Below are 14,712 nucleotides of genomic sequence, written 5' to 3'. Positions count from 1 at the left end.
GTGTGAATGGCTCACCTTTGACTTGCTGAAATGACCTTTAACTCTAGGGGGTTGGAACTAATTTATTTGCTTGAGGACAAACAAAGACTTAAGTTTGGGGGAGTTGATAAGTGTAGATTTTGACTACTTATTAGCACCTTTTTGCTTTTGTTTTAGTCCGATAGTATTGATTTATGTTCCCAAAACTAATAAAAATATGCAAATTGTAGGAATTGTTGGAAGTTTGGTCTCCCATGATGAAATCCAACTTAAAAAGAAGTGTTCTGAATCACAATGCAATAAAGGGCCACTTCTTCTCTTAGCTGTCGACAGTCTTCGGTTTTATGGCTATGGGTGCAATGATACTTACACATCAGGTTAGGGTCTCTTTGGGCAGGATCGGACTGCAATGGCCGAGGCCATTTGGTATCTTTGATGTGTCCGATGGCTGATACGATGGCGGCATCATCGACGCTAAAATTGTCCTCCGATAACCTCGGTGCCTCCCTGGCCCCGATTGGCCTGTCAAAGTCGTTTTTGCTCATGAGTCACTGTTATTATAACCTCGATCGCTTCTTTTTTTATTCCTCGCTGGGTTACATCCGGATCCATTGCCCCTTCGATCTCTACTATACGGTTGGTACCGATCTTTGCTCGGTCTTGGTTCATGATCGATGGCTCTTTTAGACATGTCATTAGTTCTGATGGGATATACGGACCCAGAGGGGGGCCCGAGCTGATCATCCTCCACTCTGATTTTCAATTGGTACCTATTATGGACGTCAACCCAAGTTACCGCCGAGTACTCTATCAAATTTTGTTTCAGCTGTTGTGAAGCCAAAGAGCTTTGGGGGTTGAGTCCTTGAGTGAATGCTTGAACAACCCAATCGTCTGCAATAGGGGGCAGATCCATCTTTCCATTTGGAACCTCGACACGAACTCCCTGAGCATTTCGTTATCTCTTTGCTTGACTTTAAAGAGGTCTGATTTTCTGGTCTCGACTTTTATTGCCCCAGCATGAGCTTTCACGAAGGCATCCACAAGCATAACAAACGAATCAATAAAATTAGGGGGCAGGTTGTGATACCATATCATTGTTCCTTTAGACAGGGTTTCCCCAAACTATTTCAGTAAAATAGACTCGATTTCGTCATCTTCCAAGTCATTTCCCTTGATGGCACACGTGTAGGAGGTCACGTGTTCATTTGGATCCGTGGTCCCGTTATACTTTAGAATTTCGGGCATACGGAACTTCTTTGGGATCGATTTCGGAGCTGCGCTCGGAGGAAAAGGTTTTTGGACAAACTTCTTGGAATCCAAGTCTTTCAATATCGAGGTTGCTCATGGGATTTGATTAACCCTGGAGTTATAGGTATCTATTTTTTTGTCGTTGGTTTCGATTTTCTTTTTTCCCGAATCCACCCGTTTTGTCAGTTCATCAAGCATCTTTATTATCTCGGGGTTGGTCCTGGGTTCAACTTCACCTGGCCTTTCTGTGGCGGTTCATTTCTACAAGTGTTTTCCCGAGATGGTTCGGGCTCAACTCTGCTGGGGGCGGCTTTGGTTCTACAACTGGGCTATCGCTGCTTGTTGAGCCTGTAACATTTCGAAGATCACCCGTAAATTGATCACATCACCTTCGTCGTCGTGTGTACTCTGGGCCATCGATCGGGCTCCCCCGTGAACACTATTTTCGAGGTCGGTAGGCAAGTGTACGTCGATAGCTACATATGAGTAGCATCAATCGGGTCCGTGTCTGGAACTCTGTTGGGGTCAATATGGGGCATCTCGTTGTTGGGCACTACATTGTTGTTCTCGCCATGGTCGCTAGACTCAGCATCAACGTTCAAATGAGCAGATTGAGAGTTCAACATTTTTAATTTGACCTGAAATTAAAATCTCAAAGAACAAGTATAAAATAGAGTGCGTTATAGAAATTTGTATCAAATTACCACTATTAATGATGTTAGATTAAGCAAATGAAAAACGTAACAGATGACCAAACCAATGATAAGAGTGATTTTGAGCTCGGTTGATGGCTCGATGAAGAACATGCCCTCGATTCCAAGATTATGATTATGAAGAACTTAGGAACAAGAATAAGAACTTTGAACAACAAAGAGAATAGAAATAAATTGCCATGATATGTGTGTTACATTGTGTCCCCTGAATAATAATCTCTCCCCTCATATATAGTAGAGGAGTTTTACCCTAAGTATAATTCTAAGAAAGGTAAAAATCTTTTGTTTCTCTAATCACTGATTTTCTGCCGATACGGGCCGAGATTCACGCTGTGATATCCGGTTGAGCACGAACTTCACGGCCCTTTGTTAGTCGTGTGTAGTTATTGATAATGCCCTCCGAAGTCTTAATCCTCAAACTGGCCCCGGAGGACATGGACCCGATACCCCCGAGGGCAGATGTTTTGCCTGAGACCCGATACGAGGGCTCCTCGCTCTGACTCCAATTCATTACGGTCACGTTCCTACTCTGTTTGGCTTACCGGGAAATTGAGGTGTTCAGTGGGCTCGATTTTACCCGTATATAACATTAACAGACAGTGTATCAATATTACAAACATTGATTTTTCTTTTGAAAATAGTTCCTAAGATGTCTGCTCACGCTGCTTCGTTAGCAAACACCGAAGGAACTGCCAAAAGTGTATTCTTTCAAAGCTTCCCTTCTTAGCTCCTTCCTTTGCGAGGAGATCCACTACTTGGTTCTGTTTCCTGTAGCTATGTCCTATGGCTGGATTCCCCAGCTGCTCCATCATTGACCTGCAATCATAGATTATGAGGATGTGAGTCAAGTTACCGTTTCTTATCATGTTTATTACCTTTGCGTAGTCTGTATCTATCACTAGTGGAGTAAGCATTTGATCAATAGCAATTCTTCGGCCCTGCCATAGAGATTGAAGCTCAGCTTTAATGCTATTTGTGTAGGGCATCCCTTTCATGTAAACCATAACCCAGTCTCATCTATTATTCCTAAATACGCCACTTATTCCCCCTTGCCCAATTGAAGCACAAGCAACCCCATCAATGTTAAGTTTGAAAGTCCCAGCCTCCGGTGGTTGCCACTTGAGGTGGAGGATTACTTTTTCAGGAGTTAGTTTTTGACTGACAGCTACATGACAATACTCAAATCCCATAGAAATTGTTTGGTGGATAGAGGTGTGGGTCTTTCTCCTCTCAAACACGTTGGTGTTTCTAGTTTTTCAGATGCTTCAAAAACAAAAGGGGAGTAGCATCTTCCAATCAATACAAGCATTAAAAGGTTCATGTTGGAGCATGTGCTAAGCATCCTCCCAGTTTTGCATAGTGAAGGCAGCAGGTGGAATGGCTTGACTGTTAGTGCTAGTCATTACCAGGTTGAGCCAGAATACCTTGGAATTAGGACACTCAAAGAAAATGTGGCTGATGTCTTCCACCTATACTCTACAATATGAGCAATTTGGGTTAATATTCAAGCCAATGTGATGTAGGTAACTTTCAGGGGGAAGTCTATTCTGATGCATCAATCATGTGAAGAACTTGATCTTATTTGGAACCTTCAATTTCCATATACAACCATAAAGGTCCTCTTGACCAGGATTGATGGTCAAGTTAGAGGCAATAAAATTATAGGCTGACCTAGAGGAGAATATCCCGGTGATTGTGAGATTCCAAATTAGTTTATCATTGGCCCTTGCAATAAGAGAGATGAAAGTGCTTTAGATAATGGTGGTGATATCATGGGGGATAGGTAGCTGATTGAGTTGAGGTCCTAGATCCCATTACAGTGTACAATATTGACTTTCCTATTCAAGTCAGTCTGTTGCCAAGGCTCACTTAGGATAGAGTTAAGAGGTTGCAAGTTGGGTAACCAGCTGCATTCTAGAAAGTTGATCGTGTCTCCTTTGTCTTGGGCTTTCCCCTGTTTTCAGTCCCACTATAATGTTTTCCCATGAGAACTCTAGCCCAGATAGAGTTGGTGTTGTTATACATTCTCCATACTAGGCTAGTATGACAATATTTATTCTTCATATTGGCTTATTGCAAACCCATTCCCCCCCCCCCCCCCAAATGTTCTTTGGTTTTGTGATAGTATCCCTTTCACCATGTGAAGTTTCCTTTTTTCATCAATAGTGCCCCAAATAAAATCCCTTTGAACCTTATCAATATGGTTGGTTATTTTAGAGGGCAGTTTAATGTATCACATTACATGGCTGGGGATGCTACTTAGACTAGCTTTAGCTAGAGTAGTACGACCAGCCATGTTGAGAAACTTTGTTTTCCAACCTACCAAATTGGTGTTAAGGTTGTTGAGGATAAATTGAAAATCACTATTTATGGGCCTTTTGTGGAAAATGGAAAAGTCTAGGTATTTGTCAAAGGCTAAGCCAGTCTTGATGCCCATGATAGAGTTGCACTTTACAGTTGGCGAGAAAATGACCTTAGACTTAAGGAAGTTGACCTTTTGACCCGAGGCATTGTTGAAATCCCCGATGCACTTAAAATAGCATGGCAGTTCTTTTTGTTTGCCCTAGCAAACAGAGTGAGGCAACAAGTGGGAGATCTTAGGACCACCCATGGGTGCACTTAAAATAGCATGGCAGTTCTTTTTGTTTGCCCTAGCTAACAGAGTGAGGCAACAAGTGGGAGATCTTAGGACCACCCATGCTGATGCCGATTGGGAACCAGGAAATAATTTTTACTTGGCTTCATGCTACCCAAAGAGTAAAGTATTAGGATTTCGCGCAGAGATACTTTTCTGGAGCAAGTAGTTGAAAATAACAGACTTCTACCTTTTATTTCAAAAGCATAGTACTTCTTTGGGTGAAGCTCTAACCTTATGCTTCGTCCTACCCAAAGAACAAACTATGAGGACTTCATTGGTCAACTTCTACCATTTCTTTGGAAACCATAATACTCATACTTTAACTCCAGCTGACTAAAAAATATTACATTATGCATATTTCACAAGTTTCAAGATTCAAATTCATTAGCATTAATTTTATATGAAGTTTTATCTATCAAAAAAATTATAACTATTTCTCCATATTTTCATCTATTAACTCTATGATGGTACATTAGTCAAATTAACATCAAATTCACCATCCATACAAACTCCACCAAATGAAATGGAATGAAGATAGTAATAATCGCTATTAACTTGGATCAGATAAATATGATACGTCTCAAATCAAATATTCACCTGTACACCTGGCTATTAAAGGTTAAGAAAAGAAGAGAAGAAATGATGCATCTGAGTATGCATCACAGATTATTCAAGGTAGACATACTGAAGGAAGAGTAATATTAGACTTGCTGCTGGATTAGCAAAGATGAAGAGTGCAAGTTTAACCCCAAAACACATAGTGATCTAGGGAAAGAATGTCATGAAAAAATTGGCTGCACCCTGAGCAGCACCCAGAACAGAGCTGGTTATCAGTAACTTGCAGAAGCATTGTAGCAAACATCACGTGTTAACTGCTAAGCAATGGAATAAATAATTAGAAGTCTTAGAATAATTTAAGACTGAAATATCAAGAATTGGAACAGAATACGTTTAGTGTCTAATACCAATCTATCAACTGTAACCATCTTGAGATACTAATTGTTCATCTGAAATGGCTAAGTACTTCTTTTTCATCTCAATAGCTGTGATATCTGGAAGGCGGAAACAAACAATTTCAACTGTTATACAACGACCCAAGAGAACATAGATACATCCAGGAATAAGAAGACACATTAACACCCGGTTTGGATCCTAGTGGTAAGGAAAGAATGTGAAAGAAAGAAATATATAGTTTTAATAATGGTAAGGTAATTTCATTAATAACAAAGTATCAAGGTACACCATAGCATGAAAATAAAGGAGTACATATATTTTTGGAACAAGATTTCCTGATTATGTTTGGATCATTGGGGAGAAGGAAAAAGGTAAGGAAATGTCCGCTGAACAAGCACACAGAGAAGAACTAATGTACTATCAACTTATATCATTGTTGAATTTCCATTCTCCTACCTGTTTATGTCATCTCCACTTTCATCATGATCTTTGATACATTTTATTCTTGTGTATCAATTGGGTGAGGTATAGAGGAAGGAAGAAACGGAAAAATTGAAAGAGGACAAAAATGAAAAAACAAATGTATAACCTCTAAGCTTTAGGTGCTAATGGGTGAAGGGAAGGAAAATTGTTAGGTATCAATTGGGTGAGGTGTGCAAGTGGAAAAGAGTAGCGAAGAAAAGTAAAGTTACAACTCTGTAAGCTTTAGGTACTAAGAAGCTAGAAAGTACAACTCTCTTTTTCTTAATAAGAAAAAAGGAATAAGTCAGAAAGTAGAACTCTCTAAGTTTTGGACACCCTGATTTGGATGAAGGGAAGAAGAAAAGTAAAGGTACAACTCTCTAAGGATTGAGCACTAACTGGGTAAAGTGGATGTGAAAAGCAGAAGAAGAGTGAAAAGAAGAAGCAAACTTTACAACTCTCTATGTCCTGGAAAAAAGAAGAGAGTAAAAAGTGGGATCAATTTCGTTCAATTTCCTCACCTTCTTCAAAATATAACCATGTTGTCCTACCATTTTACCCCTTCTATTTTCCTTCATATTTTCTTTCACTTCCACACATGTGAACAGAAATTCCATGAAATTATACTATTCATTTTCTTTGGTTAAATTCAGGTTTCAAATGAGGGCTAGAAGAAGGCGATTGAAATGACATTGAACAACATCTAATACATCACTCGATATAAGATGGCTGCGGTGAATGGTGAGATAATGGATAATTTTTGTTTTATGTCAATCAGCACAACCACCTCAGACTTGTTTGCTTTCCTTCATGTTAGTGGGAGCTTTTTCTCTTTCAATTGCCACGTAGTTATCCAAAAATTCCTATACCAACCTCTACTTGACTACTCTGGAAAATAGCGGAAATTGGCAAAATAAATTATCAACTGGAAAATTGAATATGTGTAAGAGTTTTTTTTTCAATATTATAATTATTAAACTTACATCTGATGTTTATCATCACAGCCTCAATATGTGCAAGAGTTAAGATAGATAAAAGTGGAAAATGAGGTGGACTTGAGAGACAAATAACTAATTCAAAATTATAACATTATGATCTCACCTCGTTCAGGATATATTGAGTTGTAGTGAACCTCGGCCCAAAAACTCAAGAAGATAACTGCAACAATGCAAGTTCATATAAAATAGTCATACCAACTTTGTTAAAATTGAAGAGAAACAACAATTAAACCCAATCTCACGTAAACTCCTTTTCATGATATTTGGCCAAGTAATAATGACAGGCCCCTCAGAATAGTTTGGTATGTTACAAAGGGAAAAGGATGATCTCCTTTCAAATTGCACAAAGGGAATAAATGATTCCACCCACCGCCAAAAGGAGAAAATGCACTTCTTCAGGTGCTTGAAACTAATATTTCAAAACCAAAACAAGAAAAAAATGAAGAGAAAAGCCTAGCGAAAACAGACTGTTTTGTTATTGTAGGCAAAAGTCCAAGGATCTTGACTTATCCGTAGACAACGGAGGCCAGTAGAGCCATTACTCCTACATTTAATATTTTGATATAGCTAACACATAGCTCTGAATACAAGGCAAGGTTAATATTAGAGCTAAGGTCAAGATAACTAATCGATGCTTTGTCCATTTTATGCACTCAATGTAAATAGTTGCTCCGCCTAGAGAAATTACGGAAGTTTCAAAGTACGATCCAATAGTATGGGTAGACAACAGAATATATATGGATTGAAAAAGCAGATGTATGACGAATAAATAATTATTTTTTTTGGCTGAGGAATCAATGAGTAACAACACTGACAATTTCATAATGCTAGTGGGACATTATAGGATTAATTAGATGATAAGTAATATGTTTAAAAGCTGCAGCTAAATCTAGTAACAACATAAGGAACACAACAAATTTATGAACGAGAATACATCTTGTACCTCGTTCAGACTTTTGAATGGTGGGAAGTATCTCAATGTAGCAGGTATCTCTGAAAGATGTTATCACCAATATTTTTACACCATACTGCAGTGAATCGTTGAGAAAAGTCAGATTTTACAAATTTCTTGACTCTTCTAGAAAACTGCAATTGAATAGAGAGTTTTAACAACACTAAATTGAATTCATTAAGATAATGGTGCTAGAATATTAAGTTTGAGCATCAGTAGTGAAACACTAATAGACTCCAAACTCTTTCTCGCAGCACTCTAGCTTGATGTTCACAAACATGCAAAAAGAAATGATATTGTTCTGAACGTTCAGCTGATATTTGATGATCATTCTCATGTTGTTGGTTAAACAAGAATGAGTCGACAGTGTAAGAGGATTTGCAGTTGTTGGCTATTTTAGTTTTTGGGTACAAGTTTTTTGACCAGCTCCACCCCCACCTGTCCTTATTCTTGGACATGACATATCACAATATTAAAAGAGAAAGACGCTTAGAATGCCTCTCCTCCCCACCTCCAATCCTCCCTCACCGACAAAAAAAAAAGAGAAAGGAAAATGAAAAAGAAAGAAGAGCCCATGGTGTGGAAGAGAGCAAAGACCAGAAACTTACTGAATCTGAAGCTGCTTGTAGAGTTACATGATCACCCCACTCTCCATCCCTGATTTCATTTACATAAAAGTGGCGTCTTACAAGCAATCCATGCAAAGATATCAATTCAAAACTAAAGGTTGAAGAAATACTTCGACATCTTGTTCAGGTAATCATGATAGGCCATGGGAACATATCCATCGTACATCTCTGGGCATGACTTGAGCTGATAATCCAAAAGATATCATTGTCACAGTACAAGAATGATAAGACGAGATTGTTTATGTTATGAAGTAAAGCTTTACTGACCTGATTCACAACTTGCTGTCTGACAAATTTGTGATGCTCAGGGGTGCGGTAAAATTGATCGGACAAAGCACGAAACTAGAAGAATACATGTTATACCGGTCAGAATTGAACATCGCGTGTCGTGTCATAATAGATGAAATAGTTAGGTGGGAATAAGACCCTGATTAAGAAGATATGCCTTCAAGCCCAACTGAACTTTTTTAAACATATATTCTTGAGATTCATATATGATGTAGTATCAAAAAAAGAAAAAAAAGCCAGACCCTAAAGAAAATGGTGAAACACTATAAAGGCTTGTAATCTAGTGGTACCAGTAAAAATCTCTACACAATAATTAGGGATTCAATTCCCACCATCTCCCTTCCCCCTTCCACTTCATAGGGCACATTTAGCTAATACACTTACTTTTGGTTTCGACTTCTAAAATTGAAATTCCATATTACAACTGCATAGCATCCTAAAATTGTATGAGATGGCTTTCTTGGTCAGAGCTTCTGAAGCAAATGTTAAATGCAGTCTTCTTCCAGCATATATTCCTTCCATTGTGTATCTTACAGTGTGTGCTTACATGATATTATCATTGCATAGCTTGCAAAAATTGGGTGTAGCAGTTAGTAACTCCGACACAGCAGCTATTCCCATTTTCATAATGGCGGTTAGTTCCCCTACTGGACAATCTCAAAATAGTGTCTTGTTTCCTAAAATTGAATATTTTGTTGTTCCATCTATCTTATCTACACTGCATAACTCAAACATTTAAAACAAGAAAATTACCAGACACCCACACTTCGTTAACTTGATTTATTACTTCCTTATGCCTAAAGAATTTAAAATAATAAGCTACCCTCCTTTACAGAATCGATAAAATGTGCTCAACTCTCCTTCAAATAGTTGTTCCAGAAAAAAATTGAGACTTCCAATTAGAAGAGAAGAGGGTAAGAATGTAAGAGAGCTAACCTGACAATTCCCATCACCTTGAACTTTAAATTCGACTAGTTCATAGACCTGTAATCTGTAGAAATAAACAAACTTCGGTACCTTAAACAAAAGAATGATACAGAAGAGAATCAAATAAGAAATACACTCACAGAGTCTTCACATGTACTCCCTCGGTTTCATTTTATGTGAAGGTGTTTAACTGGCACGGAGTTTAAGATATTAATTTGACTTATAAAATATAATAGTGATGATGGAAGAAAATACTAAAATTGCGGTTGAAAAAAGAGAGCAACCAGCACAGGAAAGGAGTACTTGTTTTTTATCTGTTCCTTTCCTATTATTTTCTTTTCATTTTTGATAGATATCACGCATTGTTTAATTCGTAAACAGAACTTAACAGTTCAAAGAAGTATTTCTATCATCAAATATTAAGACATAATTTTTCAATTAATAGAAAAACATGTGAAAAGATGGTGAAATAATGACGAATCCTTTAAAAAGATGCAAAACACATGATATTTATGTTTTACCATAATATAATTTGTTGATCAGTATTTTATCAAAAGTAGCAGATAAATTCAAATCAAAATAACTGTGAAAGGTGTGTTTATTTTTGGACTGGATTTTAACATCTTTTACGAAAGAACTTATAAAGTACCTGTCAAGAAGTCTTTGATGATCTAAGGTTGCCTCATCAATTGATGGTATTTCACCATTGATTCTAGGAATATGCTGCAAAAGTAGGCATAGAAACTGCATGAGCATCAAGGCAAAGATTTCAAGAGACACAAATAGGTTAGAAGACATAAATAAGAATATTACTCAAGCATTTACGAAGAATGAAGATTAACTACAATAAGACATGTCTCCGACTATAGTTTCAAGTACCTTGGGTCTGTTATCCAAGGCAACGGGGAGATTGACGAGGATGTTACACATCGTATTGGAGCGGGGTGGATGAAATGGAGGCTTGCGTCTGGGCAAGTTCTAGAGAGTGGTAATTATACCGACTATGTTGTATGGTGCTGAGTGTTGGCCAGTAAAGAAATCCGATGTCCAGAAGATAAGAAGCAGAAATGAGGATGTTGAAATGGATGTGTGGGCATACCAGGAAAGATAAGATTAGGAATGAAGTTATTAGGTACAAGGTCGGAATGGCACGGGTGGAAGATAAATTGCGAGAATCGAGGCTGAGATAGTTCGGGCATGTGATAAGGAGAGACATCGATGCCCCAGTTAGGAGGTGTGAGAGGTCGACCATGGCGGGTATGAGGAAGGGTAGAGGTAGGCCAAAGAAGTATTAGGGAGAAGTGATTAGGCAGGACATGACATTGTTTCAGCTTACCGAGGACATGACCCTCGATAGGAAGGTGTTGAGGTCGAGAATTAGGGTTGAAAGTTGACACGTAGTCGAGAATTTCTCTTAATCTTACCAGAAGTATTAGTAATTTTCTTACATTTTCGTGTACCTAGATCTTTGTTATTCCATGTTGTGTCATTCTTACCAGTATTGTAAGTATTATTCTTGTATTTCTTATTTTTAGATCTTTGTTATTACACGTAGTGTCTTAGTTTTTTCTTCCTGTTTAGTTGTTTCTTAAGTCGAGGGTCTATCGGAAACAGCCTCTCTACCTTCACAAGGTAGAGGTAAGGTCGGCGTACACATTACCCTCCCCAGACCCCACTTGTGGGATTACACTGGGTTTTTTTTTTTTTTTTTTTTTGTTGTTAAGACATGTCTCCAACAACTTCAGGCACATAAATGAACATTTTTCAGATGCTTGTGTTGATCCAGGAAAGTAGAAAAATTCACAACCTTAGCGGCTAACTCACTATACATATGAACATGGAATGCTTACGGGAATTGGAATCATCTGGTTCAATCTTTTCCCTACTTCACCATCAAGATCGTATTCATCCATCAATTCAAGTGAATACGACCAATCCTCCCCTGTGTATGACTCTTCTCCCGGACTAGAGCATGAAGTGGAAGGTCCATTACTAGTTTCTTCTTCATCACCATTGTTTTCTCCTGGAAATTATAGTATGAATAGTCAGAATAAATTAATCCAAGAGCTATAGCAATAAGGTTGGAAATATCAAGCATTTCCAATACCAATAATGTAGTTTCCCATAGGTTGACTAAACCAGTCTTGTGGATAAAAATGTGTTTGTGTATGTTCTACCATTGGATGGAGATTTGAGGGAGGTTCAGCGACTGAAAGTTGAGACAGTTCTTCCTGGAGACACTGTGCACTGAAGTTGTGATTTTCCTCATTGCTAGATCCCGTATTAAAATGATCATCCTTGAAGTAGTGGTCCTGATAGTAATCTACACTGTTTTGGGGTATGACACCACTATAGGCATAATTAGAATAGGGATCACTGTCAAACAACTGGAGACCCCACCGGACAACATCTGGATCTTGCTCACTCGTAATCATCTGAGAAATTTTAATTTTTATCAGATAAATGCCTGCAACAATGAATGCTGAAGATTAGTGCTGCCTAGTAGTTAGTAATGATAACAAGAGAAAAACACAGCAACTATCTGTGCTCTGCCAGAAGCAGAATATCCAACTTTCTTACAAGAACACTGCAGATAGCTAATACATCTGTGTTTTCTTTTTTAAATGGTCTAAAATGGAATCAACTAATATTAAAAGGTTACACAGACAATTGCTTACAAATGCCTCAAGATTATAATAGCAAAACTGGATCAGCTTCATAGGTACAGCTCGAGAATCAACTATCAAGCTTTCTGAAGGGACTGGCAACCATGAATTAGGTGTACCTACTTTTTCTGCTATATTCATGTGGGCCCTCAACAACATTCTTTAGTAAAGTACTACAATTCAGAAGGGCAACCCCTCTTGGAAAATCATCCAGAACACCAGCACCTATAGACAACACTTTTGAAGAAAAGGGAAAATGACAAATGTTACTCTACTAAAATAATGCAATGCAAGGAGTTTCAGTGTACCTTGAATAAATCCTTGCACATTTATGCTTTGATTTAATACCATAAAATCCCCCTAAACTATCACATTTTTGTCAGTTTCCTACTTAAACTATCCGGTTCCTCCAAAACCCCCGTGAACTATATCGTCCTTCATACTAAAAACCCCTCGTTGCATTCTTAAAGGTGCATCTAGTCAGTGGCATACGCAGAATTTTTCGCAACACATTTAAATAGATGAACACACAAATAAATCATCGCAATTTAAATGCATTGATGTAATTGTCATTGTTCAAAAAAGAAAGACACTAAGCTAGTGTTTGGACATAGATTAAGTTGAAACTTGAAATAATAAATTTTTGAAGATGAGATGAAGATGACTTTTGAAAGTTGAAATTTTGTTTGGACATGCATTTTACATGAAAAGAATTTGAAGTTTTGTGAGTAGAAAACTTCAAAAACTACTCTATAACTGTTTTGGGGATTTGAAAATTTTGTTTTCAAAGTCTGCCAAAAAATAATTAAAATCTATAAACAAACAGATATTAAAAATAAAATTTGAAAAAAAATCCCAAATTTTATGTCCAAACGGAAGCTAAAAAGTGGAAAAAATATTTCAGAAAAAAGGCTAAAAACAAAAGCTACCTTTGTCACAAATAAGTAAAGATGAACTTAGCAAGATATGTTTATTTTCAGGCTAGGGTAGTACATTGCAGAGAGGTGACCAGTCCAGTCATTTTTAAATTGATTTGCTAAAATGAAAAGAAAAAAAAAAGAATAACTGAATTATTAGCACGGAGAATCGAACCCGCGACCTTCATGATATAAAGCTTCATCTCAAACCGCTACACTAGAGAGGCGTCTTTGTCCAGTGGTGCCACCCACATTAATTTTAACTTTAAATGCTAAGACATCATTTTGACACATCTATTTAGTTAATTTATCCGACAAAGCGGTGTCAAGTGACACCACTTCACTCAATGTAAATCCGCCCCTGCATCTAGTACATGCTCCAAATTATCTAAAATACATGCAATGTGGCACTACACGTGACTATTTAGCCCAACCTAAAACCCTCATAAACTATAACTTTTTTGTTAGTTACCTACTTAAACTATCTAGTGCCCCAAAAAACCCTAAACTATATTCTCCTATATATTAAAATCATATGTTGGATTCTTAGAGGTGCTTCTGTCTAACTTTATTAACTTATAGTTTGTACTAAATTTTTTATGTAGTTTACTCATGATGTATTACTCTCGGTCTCTCGGATGACTGATTAATTCTAGGAATTTAATTTGGCCAAAATAGTATCTAATGTAATGAGTTAATTTTAGGTTTAACTATGGTTGTGCTTTATACTAGACTCCAATTGAATAATTCCTTATTTACATTCACTTTACAGCACAATAAAAAAAGGCATATAGTGTTGCATTTATGAAAATCATCTTATATTATATAAACAAGATTACACAAAACAAAATTTTACAAATAAGAAACTAATCGGCCAACAACCACATTTTCTAATTCTAAATTACACAAACAAGGTTTAATAGATTCAACTTTATTCTCTACAACAAGGTGTTTGTTTAATAAGAAGATTTAAATGGGTGTTCATTCAACAATATGTGTCAAAGACATGAAAAAAGACTAAAAACAAAGAAAAAAAATTATTTCAGAGGAAACAAGAGAAGGAGAATTTTTTTCATAGGGAACCCGTATGGATATATGAAGAAAAAAGGTGAAAAGAATGAAAGAGAAGGTGAAAAAAAAATAAAGGTGAAAAATAAGGAAGAAGTGTGGATATAAAGGAAATAAGGAGAATATTTAAAACAAAAACAAAGTTGAAAGAGGGTTAGACTAATTAGCCATTACATTCTATCAGGTGGGCCATTTTGATGGCTTTTTTCCGCCGCCACGCGCTCCCAAGTGTGTGCACATACACGTTATGCCACGTAAGCAACGAGGGAGTTT

The 14,712-nt window shown here is 37.3% G+C and overlaps 1 protein-coding gene across 10 annotated transcripts in view; it reads right to left on the bottom strand.

Moving 5' to 3' along the window:
* Positions 1–14,712, bottom strand: part of LOC104095942 (OVARIAN TUMOR DOMAIN-containing deubiquitinating enzyme 12-like) — a 31,186-nt gene that overhangs the window by 15,028 nt on the left and 1,446 nt on the right. Inside the window, exons 1-12 of one of the 10 annotated variants that reach the window (XM_070187982.1) lie at positions 12,467–12,654; positions 11,896–12,255; positions 11,639–11,811; positions 10,438–10,511; positions 9,798–9,852; positions 8,841–8,915; positions 8,684–8,757; positions 8,553–8,601; positions 7,936–8,020; positions 7,096–7,152; positions 5,544–5,630; positions 5,114–5,450 (exon numbers count right to left, since the gene is read on the bottom strand). In XM_070187982.1, the coding sequence (XP_070044083.1) occupies positions 5,551–5,630; positions 7,096–7,152; positions 7,936–8,020; positions 8,553–8,601; positions 8,684–8,757; positions 8,841–8,915; positions 9,798–9,852; positions 10,438–10,511; positions 11,639–11,811; positions 11,896–12,223 (1,050 nt within the window). In that variant the 5' untranslated portion in view covers positions 12,224–12,255; positions 12,467–12,654 and the 3' untranslated portion in view covers positions 5,114–5,450; positions 5,544–5,550. Of the gene's footprint in view, positions 1–2,086; positions 2,757–5,113; positions 5,454–5,537; positions 5,631–7,095; positions 7,153–7,935; positions 8,021–8,552; positions 8,602–8,683; positions 8,758–8,840; positions 8,916–9,797; positions 9,853–10,437; positions 10,512–11,638; positions 11,812–11,895; positions 12,256–12,466; positions 12,655–14,712 lie in introns of those variants that run through there. The other 9 variants (XM_009602202.4, XM_009602195.4, XM_070187983.1 and 6 more) reach the window with 9 other exon arrangements.

Source organism: Nicotiana tomentosiformis, chromosome 11, assembly GCF_000390325.3.
Source record: "Nicotiana tomentosiformis chromosome 11, ASM39032v3, whole genome shotgun sequence".
Classification (NCBI taxonomy): Eukaryota; Viridiplantae; Streptophyta; class Magnoliopsida; order Solanales; family Solanaceae; genus Nicotiana; species Nicotiana tomentosiformis.
Note: the sequence above shows the minus strand (reverse complement) of the source record. Positions and strands in the feature narration are given on the sequence as shown.